General features: G+C 39.3%; 1 protein-coding gene across 1 annotated transcript in view; it reads right to left on the bottom strand.

The window, feature by feature from the left end:
• PLCG1 (phospholipase C gamma 1) overlaps positions 1–26,555 on the bottom strand; it is a 135,099-nt gene that overhangs the window by 5,068 nt on the left and 103,476 nt on the right. The window contains exons 15-29 of the mRNA XM_087720377.1: positions 25,751–25,852; positions 24,231–24,418; positions 22,345–22,545; positions 20,221–20,340; positions 19,836–20,016; positions 18,978–19,055; positions 17,218–17,321; positions 16,189–16,285; positions 14,814–14,886; positions 14,134–14,291; positions 13,238–13,334; positions 12,416–12,640; positions 10,716–10,864; positions 6,334–6,448; positions 463–624 (exon numbers count right to left, since the gene is read on the bottom strand). Of these exons, the coding sequence (XP_087576503.1) occupies positions 463–624; positions 6,334–6,448; positions 10,716–10,864; positions 12,416–12,640; positions 13,238–13,334; positions 14,134–14,291; positions 14,814–14,886; positions 16,189–16,285; positions 17,218–17,321; positions 18,978–19,055; positions 19,836–20,016; positions 20,221–20,340; positions 22,345–22,545; positions 24,231–24,418; positions 25,751–25,852 (2,050 nt within the window). The remainder of the gene's footprint in view (positions 1–462; positions 625–6,333; positions 6,449–10,715; positions 10,865–12,415; positions 12,641–13,237; positions 13,335–14,133; positions 14,292–14,813; positions 14,887–16,188; positions 16,286–17,217; positions 17,322–18,977; positions 19,056–19,835; positions 20,017–20,220; positions 20,341–22,344; positions 22,546–24,230; positions 24,419–25,750; positions 25,853–26,555) is intronic.

Below are 26,555 nucleotides of genomic sequence, written 5' to 3'. Positions count from 1 at the left end.
TTATGAGTAGGGAGCAAGTCAGCAGTGTTGAGCATTTATAATTTTTAAAAATATAACATTTAAATAAGGTATTTATGCCTTTAACATGCCCTTTTTAAAAAATAAAATAAAATCTAATGCTACATTGAGATTTCTTTTGCCGCTTACTGTGCTGGTCATCTACATCAGTGGTCTCCAACCTTGGCAACTTTAAGACCTGTGGACTCAAACTCCCAGAGTTCCTCAGCCAGCAAAGCTGGCTGAGGAACTCTGGGAGTTGAAGTCCACAAGTCTTAAAGTTGCCAAGGTTGGAGACTACTGATCTACATAATGACAGCTGTATGTTTTAGGACCAGTTATGAATTTATTTTTTCAGCACTGACAAAACTGACCACGAGCTGAACAAGGCAATCATTAACCAAGGACTACCTCTTTCTGTATCAACACAACTATCCTTGACAGAAGACCTTTCTTCTCATTTACCTGGCTTTAGGCCTTTAACCAAGAAAGTGGCCTGAGCTAAGAAGTTCTGGTCACTGAACATATCCTCTTCATATACCACGAAGCGCAGAAAAGCAAAGTCAGGATTACTGACATGGAACTGAAAAGTCTTTGGGGTCCAAGCAGGATTCAGTCCGTTGTCCACTAGAGTAAACAAAAGATACCATCAGATATACGTGGAATTTATTTTATTTATTTATTTATTTTTTATTGCCGTCTATTCGCCAATGGCGACTCAAGGCCGCTTACAGAATAAGTCTTTGTATTTATTTGCATACAAAGAAATATAATGCTTACAGCAGTGAATTTAAATTACAACCAAGATGTTTTTTGATTACTTATCTTCTCCGCAAAGCACAAAATTGTGTTTTGGAATTTAACATCTAAAGCACCATTTCTGAACCTGACAAGTACACATTCTTCCTTATACCTAGCCTGCAATACTGCATTCTAACCAGTGTACCAAGAGCAGTGATTAGAATGCAGTGCCGAAAGCTACTTCTGCTGACTGCCAATTGCCAGTAGTTCGATTCTCACTGGCTTAAGGTTGATTCAGCCTTCCATCCTTCTGAGCACGGTAAAATGAGGACTCAAATTGTTGAAGGCAATATGCTGACTCTGTAAACTGCTTAGAGAGGGCAGCAAAGCACTGTGAAGCGGTATATAAGTCTAAGCGCTGTTGTCATTATATTTAAGAGAAAAAGATTAATAAAGAGAGATTTAGAGATTTTATTAATATTTGTAGGCCGCCCTTTTCCCTGAGGGGACTCAGGGCGGCTCACATAAAATCAGGGAGGGGGAATACGAAACAATGACGCAGACACATATAATAAAAGTAATAAGCAACATACATTCATCATTCGGGAGGGGCGGCTATCCTTGTCCCCAGGCCTGACGGGCTAGCCAGTTCTTAAGGGCTGTGCGGAAGGCCTGGACGGTGGCGAGGGTACGAATCTCCATGGGGAGTTCGTTCCAAAGGGTCGGGGCTACTACTGAGAAGGCCCTCCTCCTTGTGGTTGCCAGCCGGCACTAGCTGGCCGATGGAATACGGAGGAGGCCCAACCTGTGAGATCTAATTGGTCGCAGGGAGGTAATTGGCAGAAGGCGGTCTCTCAAGTATCCAGATCCACTACCATGCAGGGCTTTATGGGTGACTAATAGCACCTTGAAGCGCACCCGGAGATCGACAGGTAGCCAGCGCAGCTCGCGGAGGATAGGTGTTATGTGGGTGAACCGAGGTGCACCCACAATCACTCGCGCGGCCGCGTTCTGTACTAGCTGAAGTCGCCGGATGCTCCTCAAGGGCAGCCCCATGTAGAGCACATTGCAGTATTCCAGCCTAGAGGTCACAAGGGCCCGAGTGACTGTTGTGAGTGCCTCCCGATTCAGGTAGGGTCGCAACTGGCGCACCAGGCGAACCTGGGCGAATGCCCCCCTGGTCACAGCCGTCAGGTGGTGGTCAAACGATAGCTGTGGATCCAGGAGGACTCCCAAGTTGCGGACCCTCTCTGAGGGGTATAAGATTTGACCCCCCAGCCTGAGTGATGGAATATTGGTCGAATCTTTGGGAGGAAAACACAACAGCCACTCGGTCTTTTCTGGGTTGAGCACAAGCTTGTTAACCCTCATCCAGTCCATAACGGCCTCAAGGCCTCGGTTCATCACGTCTGCCGCTTCATTGAGTTGGCACGGGGCGGACAGATACAACTGGGTATCGTCCGCATATTGATGGTATCTGATCCCGTGCCTACGGATGATCTCTCCCAGCGGTTTCATGTAGATGTTGAATAGTAGGGGGGATAAGACCGAGCCCTGAGGCACCCCATATGTTAGGGGCCTAGGGGACGATCTCTGCCCCCCCACTAACACCGACTGCGACCTGTCCGAGAGGTAGGAGGAGAACCACCGCAACACGGTGCCTCCCACTCCCACCTCCCGCAGTCGTCGCAGAAGGATACCATGGTCGATGGTATCGAAAGCCGCTGAGAGGTCAAGGAGGACCAGGATGGAGGAATGTCCTCCATCTCTGGCTCTCCAGAGATCATCGGTCAATGCGACCAAAGCGGTTTCAGTGCTGTAACCGGGTCTGAAGCCTGACTGGAAGGGGTCGAGATAGTTTGCTTCATCCAAGGACCGTTGGAGCTGGAAGGCCACCACCTTCTCCACAACCTTCCCAAGGAAGGGAAGGTTGGAGACTGGGCGATAGTTATTAAGAACAGCTGGATCCAGAGATGGCTTCTTTAGGAGGGGTCTAAGCATAATAAGCATAATAAGTTAAATTTGGGTGAATTCAGACAGTATTATTCAAAGTGATAATTGAAGCAATGGGTTGATTATGTGAAAAGGTAAAAAAAACAAATGCACATCCCTTCTAAAATGATGATAATAATCTTTCCAAAATAATATCATGAGAAATTATTACAGGCTTTGGTAATAAGAACCTTTGGTTTGGTTATTCTTCCCTGGGCCTAGGCAAATTGTCTATTTATCTTATATTATTCAAAACAATGGGATAAATCCCTGCACTAGCTTCCATTAGAGGTTAGAGGATTGCAACCAATGAAAACATGCAGCTGGATCTTAATGTCTTAAGCATAAGAATTCCTAATGGGAGAAGACTCCCAGCCAGTCCCTGAATATGTGTTACAGACTGAGATAGTTTTAAAATTAAGTTTCTATCCCTCATTAAAGCTGTTTTTTATTGGAGGAAAGCAATGCAGCTGCCTAACACTACACAAACTAAGACGTTCTGGTTATTGAACAGATCTTCATATACCACAAAACGTAGAAAAGCAAAGTTAGGATTACTACTTTTGCTCATGGCTGAGCAGGCCCAAATACCATGTGATGCAAATACACTGGCTCCCAAATATGGCTAAGTTGAAAAGGCAGGAGTTGACACATTTACTGCAGCTATTGTCAACATACTTCATCTGACTTCTCATTCTCAGTGATGAAATTAAAGACTCCACTGTCTTATTAAAAGAAACACACCAGTTACAAAGATTTCATTTCTTTATATGTCAGCTAGGGCTATATAAGCTTATTCCTAAACTTGTGGATTTCTTACAAAGCACACAGTCTAAATCTGTATCTAAATACAGTCTAAACATCTAGATTAACTAAAGGGAAATAATTGTTTTAAAAACCTGAGATAGAAACACCCACCTCTGGGATAAAAGAAAACAGGCTGAAGTTAAAATGGTTTTCACCTGACGTATACAGATTTAAATGGAAGTAAGCATTCATAGTTTTAAGTAAATCAGATTTGTGTGGCATTAGGAATTTTAAAAAAGGACAAATCTAAAAATGGCAAGAAACATGAGCTAATAGAAAAGCTACACATTATCTTTAATGTATTAGGTTATATTTTCCCCCCAAAAGTTATCTTGAAATTTAATTCATTCCGAGAAAATGTTTCATTTTTTTAGTGCAGACTGAACAAATAAAAATACTACATTTTATATTTACAACCTCAAAAAATTTTGGTGGCCACCAACATGGAAATTTAAAAAAAGTTTTAGACAAAGAGTAAAATCTTGCTAGTTATAATCAATATATATTTACCACTAGGCTGGACACACTCAGTGTCATTCACTATGATGAAGAAGCAGGAAAATACTATAGTATTGTTGTAATACTGTAAGACCCTTTCTGAGGGAGATGGGTGGTTTAGAAATATGAAAAATAAATAAAATAAAATAATAAATAATATCCTGCTTCTGGAATTCCCACCATCAGTGGCTGACCACTATGGAAACAAATTGTTGGTCATCATACTATATTTCTCTTTTGCTTATATTGTAAAATCTCTACAAATATTTAGATTCCTTGAACTACATAATCTAATTAGTAATTGCAAGCCAATATCCTAGCAACAGATGATTCCTTTTTTATATATATATAATTTTTTTTATTTTTATTACATAGACAACACATACACACAACAATAAAAAACAAAACAAAACAAAAACACACAAAAAAACTATCATCACATACAGCATGTCGTTTGGTTACAGGTGTTTTAACATTTATCATTCTTATACATTTATTATTTTATTTAATAGGTTATAATATACAGTTTGGGTTGCTTTGTTTACCATCCCTTCCTCCTGTTGTAACACCACATTATTTTCCCTTTCTTTTCTCCCTCCCTCCCTTCTCTACTTCCTTCCTTCCTCCTCTCCTTTCCCTTCCTTCTTCCTGTACCTTTCTCCTACTCCTGCTCTTCCTCTTCCCCTTCCTACCCTCTCTCCTCCTCTTTCTCTCCTTTCCATCCTCCTCTCCTTACCTCTTTCTTTTCACCCTCTCTCCCTTCTCTACTTTCTTCCTTTCTCCTCTCCTTCCCCTTCCTTCTTCCCTTACCTCTCCTTTGCTCCTGCTCTTCCTCTTTCCCTTCCTACCCTCTCTCCTTCCTTTTCTCTCCCTTCCATCCTCCTTTCCTTTCCCTTTCCTTTCTCCCTCCCTCCCTTCTCTACTTTCCTCTTCCTCCTCTCCTTCCCCTTCCTTCTTCCCGTACCTTTCTCCTACTCCTGCTCTTCCTCTTCCCCTTTCTATCCTCCTCTTTCTCTCCTTTCCATCCTCCTCTCCTTACCTCTTTCTTCTTCCCCCCATCTTCCTTTCATTCTCTCCTCCTCTCTCCCTTTCTTTTTCTATTGTTGTTGGTGTGTCTATTTTAAATCTCAGTTTATGTTTCCTTGGGATGGTATTTCCGCCAACCCAGACATAATTTAGTATCATTTCTTATTCCCTTACCTTTACTAATCTATCCTAACTATATTTCCCCCCCCCCCCACACACACACACACTTTGTATCTCTCTTCAACAGATGATTCCTGAAGGTAAAATCTTAACTAAGGAACACACATAACAAAGAACAAGTGCTACTTAGAACAACAAAAATAACAGCAACAACAGTATATCAACTTTTAGGCACTTCATGATTGAAATTTTCTACAAATCTGGAAAATTCTCCAATTGTTGATTAGACAATTGTACAAAGTACAGGATTAATAAAGGACAGGATTTAAAAAATAAATAAATAATAAAGTAGCCCAAGAGGTAAAGAATCCAAACTCTTAAAACCCACAGTAAATGCAAACTGTATTTCCATTCGCTGCAGTTTGAGTAACTACAGTTACTAAATAATATTTACACATTAAAATTTTGTTCTGAGGTTGGCAGGGGAGAGAATGTTGACTACAGAAAAGCTGACACTTGTTTGGTTATGTTCCAAAGTTGGCATTTTTCCGCATATAAATAATTTACACTCTGAAAACTTTTAATATAAAGTTTAGTTTAGTTCAAACATCTGCTCCAGTTTAAATAGCTTCTTCCAATTCTACAGTGCACAATTCAAAACAAAACATATATTACATCCATTTTCTCTCTTTCTAATGTAATGCATGTTAAGTAATCTATAGTTGTACAGGTTTATCTCTGCAGTTGCCTACACTTCCAGAGTTAGTGTCAAAATAGAAAGGAGCTCCTCGTCACCTGCCCGGAACAATTTGCAGACATTCAATGAACAGGAAACATTTCTACACTTCTCGCCACAACAAGGCCCCATAGTAAATTTGAAATAACTGCCCACAGATTCCTCAAACAATTGCAAGCTTCTTTTTCACACTTCAACCAGAAAGTCATGAGAAAAAGAGATGAGGAGGAGCAATAAGACATAAGCCCCCGAGTGAGATCAACTCTACACCTTTATGATGATGACAAAGAAGCTGATTTTTTGAAAGTGAAAGGAGAACATGTTCTCAATTGCTATCATCATATAGGAGATATTAAATAACACTGACATCTTTGGCAATGGAATCTGAAATTGAAATGGCAGGATCAGGTACTCACCCACCATCTCGGTCTTCTGTTTTGTATTATCATAATCTGCTCCAGATACCTCAACTTCTACAAATGGGCAAACGATTCCCCTTCCATTTTTGGGAAGATGCCGTGCCCCCAGAATCTGAACAAGACACACAGAAGGGAGAAAACCCATACTGTTAGATAAATTTCTGATTTATCGAATTGTTACAGAGCCAAATGGTTACAGAGTCTTCAGTCAACGGATGCAGTAATCTGCTTCCGAAGGCTCTTCTCTTGAGCAAACTTTAACACCAATAACATTTCTGTCTTCAATTAGAATCTGTGCAGGGCTTAAGTTAGTGATGTTCAAAAGTGTTGAAACAATACAATTTAAAAATTTTAAGAACAAATTGTAAAAGTCCTATGGCCATAGTGATCCTATGGAAACCCAACCAGTGTGGTTAGTTAATGGCTCAAAGTGTCATAGGAATCCAGAAAATACATTAACTAGTATCATGTTTAGAGTTCTAAGTAAACAAAATTACTTAAGACTGCCAGATTGAAATAATTGGAACACATTAGCTCTTAGGTTCCAGAATAGAAATGATACTTAATACAATTAAATATTACCTCTTACAATTAGCTCTCATTCCTTACTGTTACAAGTCACACTGGCTAGGATTCGTAAGTCCTTTACCTATATTAATATTTGCTGCCATTTTTCTCTTAATAATCCTAGATTAATAATCCTAGAATGGCTGGGGTAGGCATTCTGTTTGGCCTTCATTTTCCATCATCTTCAGCCAACACGACCAATTACAAGCGGCAAGAGCCATAAATTGTTGTCCGTTGCAATAAATAGGGCAATTCCCAATCAAAACAGCAACAAAACATAGCCTGAGGAGTGTGTAGTGTTTGCATTTTCTACATTACAAGATGGCTAGAATCCATCGAGTTGGTCACACACACACACACACACACACAATCCCTAAACAAGATTAATCTAACTGGATTTCTAAACAAAGGGAGCCACCTATGGGTAGGAGATTTGTATGTTGTCAACTGCCTCCCTTACAGAATGATTTATCCCTAGTAATTCCAATGATTGTTTTGCTCATTTATTATTTATCTCCATTAGGTTTTTGTTAAGAGAAGACTTGGCCAAGCAGCAACTATGGTTTTGGTTTTCTGTCACTAGAGGATTGCTCAATACACTGACCTAAGAAGGTTCAATGCCCACATCAAACAGCCACAGTACTCTATGCAGAGAACAGGTGATTGTGGACCTAATCCGAAACATGCATTTTCAGGGATCTTGGTCCACATAAGGCAAAACAAGATAGTTCTTGATAGAAATCAGGGTAGGAATGTAAAAGCAGGAGAAGCCAAGATTGGGGTGATGCTTTAGCAAGCGTGAATATGGATGGTGCAGTAGTTAAGAGGAGGCAATAAACAAAAGGAAGGATAGGAGTTGGGAAGAAAAGGTATAAAGCAAGGCACATGGGACGCTGAGCTTGTTGATCAGAAAGATTGGCAGTTTGGCGGTTCGAATCCCTAGTGCCGCATAAAGGAGTGAGCTCCTGTTACTTGTCCCAGCTTCTGCCAATCTAGCAGTTCGAAAGCACGTAAAAAATTCAAGTAAAAAATAGGGACCATCTTTGGTGGGAAGGTAACAGCATTCTGTGTACCTTTGGTGTTTAGTTATACGGCTACATGACTACGGAGACGTCTTCCTACAGCGCTGGCTCTTTGGCTTTGAAACGTAGATGAGCTCCGCCCCCTAAAGTCGGGAACGGCTAGCACATACGTGTGAGAGGAACCATTATCTTTACCTAAAGCACACTTGTCCTGAAACGGTTTCGTAGAACTTCCAGAATGTGACTGTTTATTTCCAAATAGATCATATTTTCAGGGTGTGTGTGTGTGTTTGCATGGCCTATTATTAAACATGTCTATTTGAGCTGAAGTAAACAAAGCTGACAAAGCCAAAGAATGTCACCAATGGATTTTTCCTCCCAAGTGAAGCTCAGCTAGTCTAGCAGACTATCTCCCTTCAGGAATCAATTTTAGATGAACTTGTTCACCCAGGTGCTAAAAGCTAAGTTACAACCAAACTGCTTGCTTTTAAAAAAGAAATACATTTTCATTTATTCTTTAGAAGAGTGTTCATTTTATTGTGATTTGTTTCAAAGCACTACTACACTTATTCTCTTATAAATAACTCCTCTGAAATGAAGAACAGTCTAAAAATAAAATGATAATTAATAATGGTAACAATAACAGCAACAACATGAAAGTAGTACAATATGTTCACTTTTAGTCTGTCTTTGAGAAGTCAGATTTCCTGTTTATTAGGGCTGGTTTTATGGCGTAACAAGTAATAAACCCTTAAGACTTAAAATAATCTTATTGTCACTTTGAATGTACACTCATTACCATACATTAAAAAGCAATTTCGTTGCATACAACTCTCAAACCTACAATGAAACTTCATTCAGCTAATAGGAAGCTTAGTTTGGGTAGTAGGTAAACTGCAGGAAATCAGGGGGAAGACTGATAGATACAACTTGTGTGTTGAGCCATATGTTTCTACAGTTGGAAATGTTTGATTTTTAAGGAAAAGAAATGCAGACTTGAATGTTAAAGCAGTGGGAGAAAAGTGGGTGGGGAGAAGATGAACACAGAGAGAGCAAAGAGACAGCAAAGAGAGCCAGTGATTACCAGGATGCTGAAAATGTGGCAAGGAAGGAATTTAATAGCAATCTTAGTTGAGAGAATTCAGAGGATATGGGGATAAAGGAAGATCAGAATAGGATTTCTGGGCACGGAATATGGCCCAGAAGATCTTGACTCAATTAGAACTGCAAGCTGTTGGTAGCAGTGTACACAACTAAACACAAGTAAAAGTTCAGGCATCAGCCAATACCATGATGGGTAAAAGTTTCAGTATGCTATCACAGCCCCAGCACATGGCTCTTCAGGGTTCTGCTCCATTGCACCCACCATTGGTCAACTGAACTGAGCTGCTGCCGCCGCCAGGAAACACTAGAGCAATTGATTGGCAGTTGGATTGGCCTTCTGGAATACTGCCGATCAGCTGTTCTAGGTGACGGGGATCACTGTCTCTGCCTATTGCCGCCACCTATTGCCTCCACTGCCATTTGGTGGTGATTGGTGGCAGCGATCTCTGCAACGCAGCTGATCGGCGGTATTCCACCGATCCAACCACCGATCAGCTGCTCAGCAGGGAAGGCTCCAGTGTTCCCTGATGGCAGCGAATGCGGTGGCACCAATCTCCTTCCCCCACCGCAATATTCGCTCTATAAGACGCACAGACATTTGCACCCACTTTTGGGAGGCGGAGTGCATTTTATAGTGCGAAAAATACAGTAGTTATTGACATGTCTAGATTTGCTCATATGCTATCTTCATCAGCATTGGTTCCTGGTTAAAATCAGCTCCAGATAGTAAGATCTTACTTTTGCTTGTTACAGTAATAATGCCATGTGTGCTAGAATTGTTATTTAGATCATGGCAAATTTTAGATGTGTGAACTTCAACTTCAGAATTCCCCAGTCAGCAAGAATTCTGGAAATTGAAGACCACACATCTTAAAGTTGCCACGATTGAGAAATACTGTTTTAGACTCATGCTTTAGTGTCCCCAAGTATTCTTAGGAAATAATCCTAGAAGAAAAACTGAGAATTTTTTTTAAACAGGCATGTGGCTCTAAAGTCCTTAAGAGTTTAAGTATTTTCAAATCAGGTTTAGCTTAAGCCAATGAATATCCTGTGTCTAAAAACAATTGGAAGCTGGTGTCATTTTTGATGTAATGCTATGTTCAGGGTAACAAAAATGAATCTATATGAATTTTGAGATTAGTCAACAACATCTTCTCTTGCAAATCTTCACCTCCAGCATAATTAAAGAGATCAAAAGCATTTGCATTTATTTTTAAACTCTGGTTAATTGCTGCACCTTGGTAATGGCAGCTAGAAATGAATATTATTTATAAAAACAAGTAAACAATAAATCATAGCTTCAGGCGTTGCGGTATGTTTCATTAAATCAGTTTAAACCAAATTCAGAATTTATACACAGTAAGAAACAACTGGTAGTTTAAACCAGGAAGCGGATGTCACCATCTTTTCCTTATGATAAAAATTGGCTTACTATTTCAAAATGATGTTACAAATTTAGCAGCACATACATCTTTTCATATTAAATATGTGGTTTTAAAAAGTGAAAGCTAGATAAATCACAAGGATCTTTTGAACCAAAAAATGTCTGTAGATGTATATGCACCACACAAATCTTTTCAGGGTATAATGTAGCAATCTTCTGAAGCTCCAAGCAACATTCAACCATTATAAAGTCAACATTAGAATTCATTCTAGTGGGCACTTGGATAATCATAAAATACAAACCTCAATGGAGATGGAAAGTGGCACCATTCCACGAAGGGTGTTCTTGTCAAAGGGATCAAAGACATCATCCCGCATGTTGGCTGGTTGCAACGCAAAGCCACTTTGGCCTCCAGACACAAATAGAGCCTGATTCATTTGCATTGGCTTGTCTGCAAAAACATAGGCATTTCGATGACAAACACCTCAACATCAGTAAAACAATATTGCAGTTTGGTAAAATAATAAGAGTGCCTTATATCTGAATAAAGCTCTTCCTATAATTTAGTGTTTGCTGCACAATTCATATATCTGGAATGCAATTCTCCACGTACTGAAGTATTAATTTTTAGCATGAGAAAAATATCTTAAACGCAATATTTCTTTGTAGCAGTCATTTTATTCAAAGAATGCTTATCTTAACTGAAAAAAAGTATTAATACTTTTAAGAAGCCAACACTCTTATTCTTTAAGACTATTGGCAGTTTAAGATGAACAACTTATTTTACTTTGACTTTCTTATTGATTCAACATTGTCCTAGGAAAGAAAGAGGCTCATATGCGCCACTATAGCCAATTATGAGTCTATCGTTTACTTTCTTCTTCAAGCACATGCAGTTCCTATAAAACAGAGGGCAAGTTTTTTATTGTTTTAGTATTTTCTAGTTGTATTAATGTATACAGCTAAATTGCTGGCCCAACTGAAAATGATTGAGTAGTTAACAACTCCAAATACAATAAAAGGTTTTTAAAGAGACAGAAATTGCATGTTGTACATGCAATCATGTACAACAAAATTAGACAGGGACATAATGAACATTGAGCAGTATGCAAGTGGCAAAAAGGTTCAAATTGTTCTCAAAAAGCTGGACTTTAATAGCTATTGGAAAACATACTGCAGTTGAGACTGTTTGAACTCAAGAGGAAATGCAATTCCAGAAAATGTGGGCACAAATGGAGAAGATCTGTGATAGTTAACAGTCTTGAAGGATTGGAACTCAGAACATTAAAATCTGAAGCAATAACATCTTCATGCAGTAATGTTTGCCAAAATGGTCAAAGTGTGGGCTTCCAGGTATGGCTGAACTGTAGCCCCTGGCATCCATCATCGATGAGCATGAAGTCTATCAGGACACCAATTCAACAACAACTGGAGGGACACATATTGCCCATTCCTGCCACAGTCACAGTGGTGGGTTTCAAAAATTGTTCGAACCTACTCTGTGGGTGTGGCCTCCTTTGTGGGAGTGGCTTGTCACCCATGTGACCGGATGGGAGTAGCTTGCCGCTCCTGTGACCGGATATGAAGATGCCGACGACACTTGTCAGAACCACCTTAAATTACCTCACACACAGCACTGGCATGCATAAGAATATGATGTAAACTTGTTTTTTAAAAGGCATCTTTGGTTTGCGTTAAAACAACTTCAACACACGCAATGTTCTGATTTCACCACAAACGCAGTAGTCATCCTTACCTTTCACAGGGCATTGAGTTTTATAAATATGAGCATGATAATCATATCCAAGGACCAGTGGTGGGTTTCAAAAAATTTTGGAACCTCTTCTGTAGGTGTGGCCTGCTTTCTGGGTCCACTGGTGGAACCTCTTCTAACCAGTTCGGTAGATTTGACGAACTGGTTCTACCGAATAGGTGTGAACTGATAGGAACCCACCTCTGCACAGTCACCACCATAAAATATTCAGTAAAGAGTTGGCCTCACCTGGTGTTTGAAAGTTGAGCGCCACCAACTGGCTGCCACAGATCCACATAGGAAGGGGATCATAATTGGAAGAGTCCAGGCGCTGTCCTTTGGGATATATGCGGGAAAGCTGTAATCGGTTATACTGCAGAAATTTCTTCCCTTTGATCTTGTTGACATACTTTTCTGCTTTGGTTTCAGGAAAAGATGACATATCTCTATAACAGGCTCGCTCTGTGCCGATTTCTGTAGAGAATAGGGAGATGCTAATTTGAAAAAATCTTAATTCCTCACAGAATGAATGAGAAGATTTTTTTAAAAATGAGATGTATATTTCTTCACTATGGTATATATTTTAAGTAAGGATAGTCAGGAAGATTAGAGTAACAAAAGCAAATCCTGAAGTACTGAATAATGATGCAATTTTACAATATTTGTAAGATTTTGATACAATATCTCAAAATAAATAAACTTGAAAAAGCTCATTCATTTTAGTTTTGGAATTATTTTTTTATATTTTTTCACAATAGCAGTAAAATATACACGAGAGTTTTCTTAATCACATTGGGACAATTAATTCTTAAATCACAATGCTCACCAATCCTTAGATTTTAATTAGGGATAATCTAATTTTGTGATAATAATCTAAAAGTCTAATTTTGGGATAATGTACATTTTTAAATCTATTTTTTATAATGTTAACTATTTCTATATTTATAATTGTTTTTGTACAGTAATTTATTTTTATTGCATGTTAGCCACCTTTGCTCTGGATAGCAAAATGGGTGGCATATAAATTTAATAAATAGATAAACAAGTATGTCCAGAGTCATGAATACTTACTATCTTCATCAAAGGGAACAGGACGACAGTAGATTACAAGCTCTGAAAGCTCCAAAGCTATCTTTTTCCTCCGTTCCATCATCTTCCCTTCAGAGAGCTTCCAAAATAAGTGTTAAAACAGATTTCAGGGCGCATGATAAAGATGAATAGCTTTGGAATTAGTACAATGTTGATTGCACAATTTGCCCAATTATAGGTTATGAGAAACGGCAACATTCATCAATACATTCATAACCAAGAATAAAATTGGAGATTGAGCCATTCCCATAGGTGCTTTAATAAGGATTCTTAGTCCTGCCACCCGGTCTTCAGTGTGAAAAGTGGAGTTTCTAAATGATAAAGCAATTTCCCCAAGCTATATTCAGCCCATGAAACAAGTTACCGTACGTTTTGGACTATAAGACACACCAGAGTATAAGACGCACCATGATTTTGAAGAGGTAAATAAATAAATAAAAAGTTTTTGCACTCTGCAGGCTTCCCAAACCCTCTGCAAGCCTCATTTTTTTGCAAAAAAAAAAAGGGGGGGGGGGCATGCAGAGCTTTGGGAGGCTCTTAGAGCTCCTGGGAACTGGGGGGGCAAAAACGAGCTCGTTCTTGCCCTCCCCAGCCCCCTGGAGCACTTTGCAAGCCTCCCAAACCCTCTGCACATCCATTTTTGCAAAAGGGGTGGGTTTTCAGTAGGCCAAAAATGCTGTATAAGATGCACCCAGATTTTCACCCTCTTTTTTGAGGGAAAAAAGTGCATCTTATACTCCAAAAAATACGGTAATTTTTTCAAGGTCAACCTGTGAGAAAGAAGCTTTATACTCATCAAACTGTGACCTGTATGAAGTACATACAAGGACTTTTTTTTAAAAAACTCTGAAAAGGTTTTAAAAGCAAGCATCCTTTACCCTGGCATCAGCAGTTTGGGCTGCCTCACGGATCTTCTTCACCCAATCCAACAGATCTTCATGAGTATCAGCTGCAACATCCAACGACCAACGTGAGACAGATGCCATACTAATGGAGAACACAAACATACGGTTGTTCTTCCCCTCAGGGCGGATAGCTATATCAAGGAACAAAAATATAGGAGATTGTCAATAGATTTTCATAATCATCAACATGAATAAATGACTACAATCATTAGGGTTACAGTCAAAAAAATAGTTTCAATAGCATCACCCAGTAATAAAATTTAGAAGTTGAAACAAAGAACAGAAAACATACATTTTGCCTCATTTCTTGTTATACATATCACATTGGACTGTTTTCATAAAGTTCTGAATTTCTCAGCCTCTAGCTCCTAATTTAAATGTTCTTCTGTGGAACAGGAATTGTTTTAAAATTCTCTGTACTCTTGTCCTTTTCTCACTGTCTCTAGCTTTTAGTTCTAAATCTATCTCACTATTTTTTGCACATGTCTGGGTGAAGACAAGGATGCTAGACTGTGTCACTGATCGATTTACAATTGCTTATTTAAAAAACAAACTGGTTTTGCATCTACAGGGCTTACTAACAAGGAAGGAAGTTTTACAGAAAGAGGGCATAACATTGATTTTTTTTACCCCCCTTTCCCTCCATAACTTACCAATCTGACATGATGGTACATCCAGTACTCCTCTGAGTAGATCTCCCAAAGGGCTGTTTTCATCTAGCTGTTGCTGGAAGCAAAATCCCAGTATATTGTAAAGATTTTACATTTTGTAGTTTGCTCTGCCATACAAATTTCAGGACAATCCATAATGTTTATTCAGATCAATGCATTTTATTTTTAAAAACACACATATTAAAAAAATCAGTCTAGCATATTACGAAACTATTAAAATGCTTTGCTTTGCCTTAGCTACCACTGTATTTCCCCGTGACATTCTCTCTCCTTTTTCTGCTTCTAGCTGCAACTATTCAGTTTCCATATCTTCCTACATCCCTGCAATTTCTGGGTAGCAAAGATCAATCGATATTAAATGCTGAACACCAGCAAAATAAATTTGAACATTACCGTTATGATGTTTAAAGGGAAAAGAGTTAGTTACAGCTGCCCTTCATTGGCAAAAAACTGTGTTTCTAAATGATGGTACACGAAGGTAAACAACCAAGAGGGGCAAAACACTTCTAGCTTAAAGCCTTTGTGCACATGATTCATGCAGATGAGCTACACATGCATTATTCATTCCTAAAGGCATCTCTACTCTGTTTGCCACAGCAAGCATCCATCTGAAGTAGGGGTTATAATGCAGTAAAAAGAATAAACCAGTCAAGGGTCAGAGTGAGAACCTAACACATAAAATGAGCACTTAAGGATAGTAAGAACAGAAAGCTAAACAAAACTATGGGCAAAATGGAGGAGGAGGAGGGGAGGGGGAGGGAGAGCATACCAAGAGAGACTGAGCTAGCTATAGCTACATTACTGATGGCATGTTTGCTCATATAAGATGGGTGGACAACCTTAGACAAAAGGATGGGGTCTTTCAGGTCACCTTCTTTCAAGGCAATGCAACGCAGTCCTCAACGTATGACCACACTTGAGCCCAAAATTTATGTGAGAAATTTATTAAGTGAGTTTTGCCCCCATTTTACGAATTGTCTTGCCACATTTGTTAAGTGAATCACTGCAGTTGTTAAATTACTAATATGGTTGTTAAGTGAACCTGGTTTCCCAATCGACGTTGCTTGACAGAAGGTTGCAAAAGGGGAATCACATGACTCCGGGACACTGCAACCGTCATAAATATAATTCAGTTGCCAAACATCCGAATTTTATTCACGTGACCATGGGAAGCTTCAATGGTCATAAGTGTGAAAAATGGTCATAAGCCACTTTTTTCAGTGCCGTTGTAACTTCAAATGGTCACTAAATGAACTGTTGTAAGTCGAGGACTGCTTATATTCAGACTTTTTTTTTAAAAAAAAAAGGGACTTTGAAATGTTATAGTTCTCTGTTCTTTTTCCAAACGAGAACTCACCTCTCTCTCAGGCTCCAGGCCAGTTGGACTAGTTATTTCTTCTACATAATTAGACGGAAACCACAGTTGCTTCTTACCCCCATAATCTCCTCTCCACCTGAAAAAAATTCAAAGCTCATGCATATATGTGCACATTCTACAGCAATGTTACATTACATACCAAATGCAGTTATCAAAGTTGAAATTGGTGGCATTAAACATAATTGCAGAAGTTACTGAACTAATTGAGCAGAGGAAACATCAATAGTGAAGAAGAAGAGAGCATGCTCTCTAAAGAATGAAATGCTCAAACTGAAGGGGAAAAAATCCTGAAGTGCCCCTTTCTATTGTGTGTAGGAAATCATTATTTTATCTAAATACTCTGTTTCCCTGAAAATAAGACCTCCCCAGATAATAAGCCCAATCGGGCTTTTAAGCGCATGCTCTAAAATAAGCTGTCCCCTGAAAATAAGCCCTCCCCAAAAATATTGCAACACAGCAGCAGCCATGAGGTGACCATACTCACCACCTCCTGCACTTCAAAAATAATAAGACTTCTCCGAAAATAAGGCCAAGCGCTTATTTCAGGGGGTCAAAAGAAAATAAAACCCTGTCTTATTTTTGGAAAAACATGGTAGTTTGAAATCAAGTTAAAGTGACCAGGAACCTGAAGCTTAATTCAAAGCAGGATCAGGATAAATATTAAGATATAATGAGGAAACAATATGCTGTGCACAGCAGAAAAAATATATCAGGGAGAAGTGGTAGGATAAGAAATAACAAAGCTTATCATTTCCTACTCAATTTAACTCTTTCCTAAGTACTTTTTAGTAATGTGTCAATAGTCCAGCAGCTGCACACATGTGACTCTGTTGATAAACATGTCTTTAGCCATAGGCATACAAATATATAAACTCGTTTTACGTGCTTCAATCACATAATGAAACAAACTTCCATTAAACTAATATCAAAAATGAAGGAATCATCAAATCTTTTCTGGGGGAGCATTAAGAAAGATTTCATTATCTTTAGAACAATAACTGTACCCACCAGCCTCCTTCTTGTTTTTCTACGTTTTGGATGATTGCATTTTTTGTGAAGGTGAGCTCGTCTTCTCGCTGTGCTTTGTAGTCAAATAAAGCTTTGACGGCGCACTAAAAGAAAGGCACAAGAATGTGGCAAGGTAACTATGGCAATAACTGGGATGGGTGTACCTATCCATGAAAGTGAAGCAGTTTTGCTAAGGAGTTATAGAAGAATCCACTTGTCCAGATATCTTTTTCTATCTACTTTTGACAAGATGAATGTGTGTGTGTGAGAGAGAGAGAGAAAGAGAGGGTTTTTTTGAAAATCGACGGAAGGAGGAGACGGGAGCCAGGACTGTCAAACAAGAGGTTTATTCAAAAGCAACTATTTACAGGCGATTCAGCACTCTCCCTGCTTGACAGCTATTTAAACGGAGCTGTCAAGCAGGGATAGCCAATGAGCGCGCCCCTAGCGGCTAGCAACAAGCGACGCTGCGCCCCAGCCAATCAGGGCGCCGCCTGGCTTGTTGCTAGCAGCCAGGTCATAAGTCGAGGACTTTCCGAGTTCTCAACAGGGGGGAGTTTACATTTGGAAAGGGATGTGTCAAGATCTCTATCAGGAAAGTCAACAAAGGTGTATTACAGGTAGTCCTTGACTTACAAACTTATGATGGATCACCAAAAAGTAGCATGTGACCCAATCCTGAAGCTCCAAAAACTGCTACCTGACTGCATTTTGGGTCCTTGGCAAGTAGCTTGCCTTTACAGCTGTTTGCAGCCCCCTGCAGTCACATGACCATGATTTACTATGTTTTTGCTGGTATTTACTATCCCTTTTCAGGAAAAACGCCCACAAGCAAACAATAGGCTTGCTTAACAACTATAATTCACGTAACAACAATGAGAATTCGCTAAACAACCACTGCAAAAAAAGGTTTTAAAATCAGGATGGTCAGGAGATGGCCCGCTTTACAATCATCACTACTTAAGACCCTAATGGGCAGCTCCATTATAGTCATGACTCAAGGGTAACATGATTATAACATATACATATATGGACAAGCTAACTATCTTACATTGTTTTTCTTGGATTTTGGGTAGGGGTAGGTATTTTTGTTAATTATGGTAAAATTATTACTACTTTTATCACAGTTTTCATATATGTACTTCCTACCTCACTGATTTTTGGCAACTGATTCCATCTCAGGTTTAATGTTTACTTCAGAGGTCCCTCCAGCCCCATTACATACACAAACCAGATAGTTTTGCTAGTGTCCCTGGGGTAGAAAAGTGTGACTGCATATGTACAATGTAGTAAAGTAACATTTGCAGAAAGGAAACATGTAGAAAAATAACATCCTGATCCATTTTTAAAACCTTCCTCGTAAAAATGTATGCAAGAATAGGGAAATTACAGCACATAATTCAAATTCATTCCTGCTTCTGCCAGCTGGTAAATTTCACTGTGCTAATTAGAATTAGAAAATCATATCATTCTCTGATTGGAATTAGGATATTGTGCTTCTTAAAATTATGACAACATTCATAGAAAATCCCCATGCAAATCAAAACTATACTGTTGAGTTTATGGGAGTTTATTACACGCACACACCTGCAACTTTTTAACACAAACTACTCTATTGCTGAGAACATACAGCTATATAAAGCAAAACTGTTCTTATAGTTTCTACAAACGATCTTAAAAAGACTTGCAAGCCTGGTAGGAAAATTCGCTAACTCTTATTAGCCTAATCAAGATATCAACCAAGGAGTTAGGAAAAATACCTTAAAGGTTGGCATAGGGTTGGCCTCCACATAAAATCCCGGATTCCGTCCTTCATATAGTGCACCATAATCTGGTTCCTAACAAAAACAAATGCAATACAATCCTTTGTACACTTCTCATTTGCTAATTGTTTAGACAAAACTGTTTAAAAATGTAGCAGAATCATTAAAGAGATAAAACAGAATACAGGAGAAATAAATCCATGGCATGAAAATTGGCTGGATGACTTTGGGCCAGACACTCTCTCTCAGGCCAATTTACCTCAGAGTAGTTGTTGTAGGAGAAAGAAAGAGTATTGCATGTGTTCAGTTATTTATAATAAAGGTAGGATATAAATAAATACATAAATAAAATAAATTTTAAAAATCCCTCTGCAGAAAGAGGAACTTGGTCAGTTATCAGATTAGGAGAAAAAAATTAAGGCCTTTTGGGTACCCAGCCGTACCACGAAACCTCTAAGCACGTGAAAGAGTTCAGGAAGTGAAACTCTAAAAACACCATAGTCCTAACCAGTGGTGGGTTCCTGCAGGTATGGTCCAGTACAGCCGCACCAGTAGTAGCCAGGAGCAGCTGATAGTGTACAGGTACGGTGGCTCGTTTGGCCCAGCTGCCCGCATTCTATACCTGTTTTTACAGCAACCGGCCAATTGCGCACGTCCGCACAGTGTGCAGCACCTGTGCGAGCCCCAACCAGCAGCTGGGCGTCACAGGGGCGATAGATTGTGCACGCGTGTCCAAACAGGACGTGTGGCCCCGTGAGCAGTGTACCAGTAGCGACGGTAAGAGCAACCCACCACTGGTCCTAACTTCAATCCAGAAGAAAGATATTGGCTTCCATCCAGTGTAGCCATACTCACCGCTGTTCCAATCTTCTCCAGTGTTTCCTCATTAATAGGATATCTTAACTTCATTTTGCGGTACAATGGATGTTTTTCATAATAGCTGATTAAATCCACCAGGCTGTCAAATTCTGAATTGCCCAAGATGATTGTCTGACCCTCCTGCTGCACGCGGCAATGTTTGATCTTTCCTTCGGCCCTAGAAGACAAAAGACCAGACCAGCAATTAATTTTCTAAATCGGGAGTCTCCAAACTTGGCAACTTCTTGTGGAGTTGAAGTCCACAAGTCTTAAAGTTGCCAAGTTTGGAGACCCCTGTTCTAAATAACCATGAGACAATGGAGATAATTTCAGCTTGTGCAGATATAAGAGTTAATCCACAGCATTTGGCAAATGCACTCACCGAAAAGAGATTGCATAGGAATTTGACTCACTCCTCTTGCGCACCAAAAAGGCTCCATCCCGGGGCACCCTCATTAGCATGCGCTCAGCTGAATTCCGGGTGAGATTAGCATGGTACCATCTGGGAACAAAAATAAAATAATGTAGGTTATTTCCCCAGGCAGCAATTCCCGATAAATACTTGGATGTTAAAAATAATGTTGCTTCAAGAAGAAAAAAGAAAGAAAGAAGTAGATACTAGGCTGCTTCTTTGCAGGTTTTGAAATATGATTGAGCCCCAAAATTATTGGATTCAATATTACAAGCCAAGCCTTTTTCCTTTCTCAGCCCTGGTAGAAATGCAAAAGCTTGTTTGGTTAACAAGTCAGAAGCAGGTCATATATGAATTGTCCTGCAAGCTCTGGATTATCAGTTATGACTCTACTTCAACAAAGAGATTGTAAAATGTTACATTTTTGCCAACATTAAACATAGTCTAAATGTTGACCAGTATTGCAAATTGGCACACTTAGTTACCACAAGTGTACACTTAATGATTGTGTGAGATGTCAGGAGGTAGATAATTAAGACACCAAAAGGAGGAAAAACACATGATTCTATGGCTTATTAATTACAAATAAGTAACAAGAGTTATATCTGCACCAGGCCAAGAATAGCTGATTCTGTATGAGAAAAATCAGCTTATTTTCCTTTTATATTATGGATCATGATCTCAGTAAATACAACCCAGAAGGCATACTCTGCCTTCCTAAGTTGATTAGGAGGATAGGCACTGTACTTATCTAGAGGAGACAAACTTGTTACAAATTGATTGAAAGATTTTATTAAAGACTTTATTTTATTAAAATTATTGGATCAGTTGTAACAAACGCTCTGAATGCTCCTATTGTATATTTTAAGTTTAAAATAAAATATTTTTTGAATAGAAAATGAAATGTTCGTGCTGAGAAAAGGCAGTCCAGTGGTATTTATTTAATTTAAAATAAGAAATGAATTGTTCATGCTGAGAACAGGTCAAATGGCATTAAAAAGATGTATTTTCTTTTCTGTAGCAAAACAGATTAAAATACTACGCTGGAGGGCAGTGCAATCAGTGGCATAAAACAAGAACACTGAAGGGCTGATTTAAACCCCAAACCTTCACTCAATCTGCTAAATCCAAACTTCAGCACTCCAAATTAATACTAGAAATTTGCAGTCAGCATTCTATTAGAACTGAAGGACAAAAACATTTACTTGAATTTCTGTATTGATAAAACTTTAAAAATGTTTCTCAGAATAATGAAATAAGAGAAGTGGCTGCAACAAAGTTTCCTCAATTGTGAGCCTCCATCCATAGCATCTCTTTCCTAGAGAAACTTGATTGGCACCAACCATAAATCCTTTCAACACTAAGCAGACAGAGTTTTATTTTTATCTTTTTTTCTTTTGGTTGTTTCTTCATGGCATTTTATTGTTTTATACATTTCTTTTTGCCTTTAAAGAATTTTAAAGATTCTGGCTGTCCTAAGTAATGTTGTCATCTGCCGGAGAACTCTGAGGATGATTATAAACGGGAGGAGGGAAGGAAGAAGGGGGGAGGGGGGCAGAGAGAGAGACAGAGAGAGTCAGAGATGGGTTCCTACCAGTTCGCACCTATTCGGTAGAACCGGTTCATCAAATCTACCGAACTGGTTAGAAGAGGTTCTACCAGTGGACCCGGAAATCAAGCCACACCTACGGAAGAGGTTCCAAAAATTTTTGAAACCCACCACTGCCACACACACACACACACACAGACTGACACAGAGCAAAAGAGAGAGAGAGAGAGGAAGAAATAAAGAAAAAAGAAAAAGAGTGAGAGAGAAAGAAAAAAAGAAAAAAGAAAAAAGGGACAGAGAGACAAAAGGAAGGAGAGAGAGAGAGAGAGAGAGAGAGAGAGAGAGAGAGAGAGAGAGAGAGAGAGAGAGAGAGAGAGAACACATGGCTGGCAAACCACTCCTACCAGGTCACATGGCCAGCGAGCCACTCCCACAAAGGAGGCCACACCCACAGAGTAGGTTCCAAAAATTTTCAAAACCCACCACTTAGAGAGACAGACAGACCAAGGATAGAACCTTAGAACCTGACTCCTTCATTGACTTACTCTTTGCTCTCATGTGCATTTGTCTGGGGCACGGGTTCTGTCAACCTCATTTCAAATTCATTGCATCTTAGTGGCACTTGCTGGTAATGAGTAATGAGATCATAGAGGCTATTGAACACCAGGTTATCAGTGAGGAAGAATTTGGGGCTGCCGGCATCTTGCCGAGAATGGATCCGGCAGTGCTGCACTTTCCCATTGCGCCTGTGTAGGAGAAACAAACAAACAAACAAACAAACAAAAAAGGATCAATTGTGTTGCCCTAGACATGGTTATCCAAAGATAAACTCATAATATTCAGTGCACCTTACTTTCCAGTGGATATATTTAGAGTGGCAGCCTAAGTTTGGTGTTTTTTTTTAGTATCTTATTATGGATTATGTTTGCCCAACACCACTAATTATACTGCCATAAAATAAATATGAGAGAATGAGTCAGGTAATGACCGAGGTCTGCATATTTGGTAATCCAATACCTTACTTTCTTTAACAGCCTGTGTATGGTGGCCAGGGGGGGGAGGAAGACAGACCTATTCTGCTTTCTTGCAGTGAATTCTTCTCCTTGTTTCTCAAGGCATTCTTAGGTGTTTGTGCAATGCTGAAAACCTATTTCATATTCCCCAAACAAAGAGGATAAAGTAGCCACATGTATTACAAGTGAACCTGTGGAGTCCAAAGCTTCTACTGTTTTGTCAAGCTCTACCCAGACAACTGTTGATTCGGAAAACCTGCAGTCAGAGGTTCAAGAACACAATTCTTGGCAAGCTAGTTTTACTGCCAATATTAGAAACAGCCAATATACTGGAAACCAACAAGAGCAAAGAGTAGGACTGAAGCCATGCATATTAGCCCCAAGGTTTAAATCTTAAAGTTCTTCTTCCACTCATAAATCTTAGTGGACTCAGAGCTGGTCATCTCTCCACAGGAGAAGTAGGGCACTGTCACTGTAACAGGCTTCTTTGGATCAAGGCTCTCTGCTTCTTACTTTCCCTATTTTGACCCTACTGTTTTTTTGTCCCATAGAAAAGCCCCCAAGGATTCTGAAGAAGCAAATCCTCCTGCTGCTCTAAGTGAGTGTGTAGGAAGTTTTTTAAAGAACCCTATAAAAACAGAAACTCTACAAGCAAATTCTTTACTCTTTTGCAAAATAAAACAACCACCTCTACTTTCTCTATGATAAAGCCTTTTAGTTTAAAATGGCTGATTTCATGGTAGTCTGCAAAATCTTTCATTAACAATCTTGTAATGTAAAAGTTTGCAAATTACTACTGCAGTCATTTTTTATTGGATAATGGATAAGTTTAGATATTGCATGAACTACAGATAATGAAACAAGAATGAGAATGGCATCCTTCTATTTGGCATCTTTTCCAACTCTTACTTGAAAAGGTAACGTAAAGGTTCCCCTCACACATATGTGCTAGTTGTTCCCGACTCTAGGGGGGGGCGTATTCATCTCCGTTTCAAAGCCGAAGAGCCAGCGCTGTCCAAAGACGTCTCCATGGTCATGTGGCTGGCTTGACTAAACACCAAAGGTGCACGGAACGCTGTTACCTTCCCACCAAAGGTGGCCCCTATTTTTCTACTTGCATTTTTTACGTGCTTTCGAACCGCTAGGTTGACAGAAGCTAGGACAAGTAATGGGAGCTCACTCTGTTATGCGGTGCTAGGATTCGAACTGCCGACCTTTCTGATTGACAAGCTCAGCATCTTAGCCACTGAGCCTCCGCGTCCCTTTGCCCACTTAAATCAGGACAAATACACAAATGTATGATTTCTTTAACAGACATAAACTCTTTGGATCTCATAGATGCAGAACTAATGATTGTATTATTCCCCTAATGAATGTGAGCAGTTTAGATAACAATTCTATGCCCAAAGGACACTTACCAGAAGGAAAGTGTGTAATCGCCAACAAAGGTCTCACTTTCTCGCACCAGGAATGAACCATCAGGGACTCCAGTGTCTACACAATATTCCATTAACAGCCTCTCTGCTATGTGGCGACCATCACGCCCTGCTCCCAGTTTGCCATGGAACCACTTTTCAGTGGAATGGAGTTCAGTGCTGTTGCTTGTCTGCCATGGAAATGAAAAACAAGCACTTGATTTAGTAGCCTACAGACCAAAAGTGGCTGAACGAGAAGGTAGAAAGACACAATTATATTAGTTTGGAAGAAGAGCAATCTCTCTTTTCCAAGTATAGACATCCAAACCCAAGGTTTAACGTAACAGGAAACTTTCCCGGGTCTCCCCAAATACCTTCATTCTGTTATTGTACCACAGTATAAACAAACAGATAGGGCTCAAATCATGTATCTCTTGCCTCCAGGCAACATGTAATGCTAACATTTCAGAAAACAATTCACTTAAAGCAAATAACAAACCATTTTAGGAAGTTGTATAAAGTAGCCTTTTTTGTTTATAACTCATAATTGTTTCTGGCTGTACGCACTACCCAGAGTTCTTTTCTTTCATTCTTCAAAAGCAGAAACAAAGGACCAAAGATCTTCTTTCTTAGCCCTATAAGCAACCCTCCTCTAATACATTTGCCAGAAAAAAGGATAATGAGATTTCCAAGCGTGAGTGACTAGCGAGCCAGCCAGCAAAATCCAAAGTATTGGGACTTGGCAAAGTTTTGGATTCAATTGGGAAGAGCTGGTTCACATTCAGGATTGTGAAAGCAGCATTTAATGACTCATTAAAAGCACCTGTATTTGTTTCTAGGATTGCATAACTGCCATGGAAGGTCTTCTGTATGCTAGGGACAAGGGTAAGCTGTTTTAATGAGTCTCAGACAAGTGCTGCCTTTGTTCTACATGTTCTGAACAATTATTTCAAATCAAATCAAACCTGAAGCCTCAAAAGAGTTCTACAAAGCGCATGTATGCCAGACAATTTTCTCCAGCCCTCTTCTTCATAGTCCTTTCATGATTGCAAGCGGAAAGTATAAACATGCCCTTCTTCTAACCCTTTCCAGATTGACGTTAGTGCTAGCTTTCAACTTCATCAGTGTTAAGTGGAAATATCATTACAAAGCTACATTCTTCCCACAGGAAAATCAAGATAAACACACAGCTCCTTCCAATTCAAGAAAAAGTAGATTCTTCCAGATTTCTTCCCATCATAGACTAATAGGAATGAAGATATCCAACTCCTTCTCATTATGTGATAAAATGATATAAATGCAGAACACATGTAACGGAAGGGATCTTATGGGCAATTTAATCCAACCCCTTGCTCAATGCAGAAATACTGTACAGAAAACCATCCTGCCCTTGCTTGAAAATCTTTAAAGAGGGTGTATCTACCACTGGTCTAGGCAGAATAATCCACTATTTAACTGTTTTTACCATTAAAATTCAGCCATGTTTGCTTGCCTAGTCTTCCAGGATATCTTCTTTCACATACCTCCTTTTGCTCTTCCTCCTCTTCATTTCCTAAATCACTGGTTGTCTCTCCAGAGTAATAGATTTTGCTGCTAGTCAAGACGAAATAATGAGGATTCCAGTCCTGTAGAAATATACATCAGTAATTAAGTTGTTCCTGGAATAGTCTCCTTCAAGGACAAAGCTTTATAAAATTCACTAATCTGGACTACGAAGATGTGGTATGACAATAGGAGCAAAAGAAGGGTTATGCTCATGAATTAACTTCTAAACAATGGTTGTTAAAAATGGAATGTTCAATCCAAAGAATGATTTGCTGATATTAAAACTAAGAGTTGTTTGACACCTTCCTCAAATAAAATTTTCAAGTCTGCAAGCTACGGGAAATACAAAACTGTTTAATTCTAACAATGGGCCAAGAAATTGGAGTGTAGTGAAGTTTCTTTTAAATCTCCTCCGAGTAGGGCTCCCCCACCCAAACCTTTTGTCTAAATAACTACCATAAAGAATAAGCTTGACTGGTTTATAACCAAGCCAGACATATGTAAATGTCATAATCGCATACTCCTTTTCTATTTTCTATCTAAGCTAATTGTTTTCAGACTGATAGACTACTTTTTGTAATAGCTTTATATCATTCTCAAAAGCAAGTTTATGGGCGTTTTTAATCCCGGACACATTTTTACTGTAGCAACCTGTTGTTCTGACCCAGGCTACCTTAAAAAGCAAGAAGCAGAGTCTTGGTCCTGGCAAACCTCCTTTTATTTACAGGACTGTGAATTCCTTTCATTCACAGTCAGCAAGGCTAATTCTTCTGAGTGCTGATT

This window comes from Thamnophis sirtalis, unplaced genomic scaffold, assembly GCF_051295495.1.
Source record: "Thamnophis sirtalis isolate CommonGarterSnake01/CBP01778 unplaced genomic scaffold, rThaSir2_p1.2 scaffold_7, whole genome shotgun sequence".
Taxonomy (NCBI): domain Eukaryota; kingdom Metazoa; phylum Chordata; class Lepidosauria; order Squamata; family Natricidae; genus Thamnophis; species Thamnophis sirtalis.
Note: the sequence above shows the minus strand (reverse complement) of the source record. Positions and strands in the feature narration are given on the sequence as shown.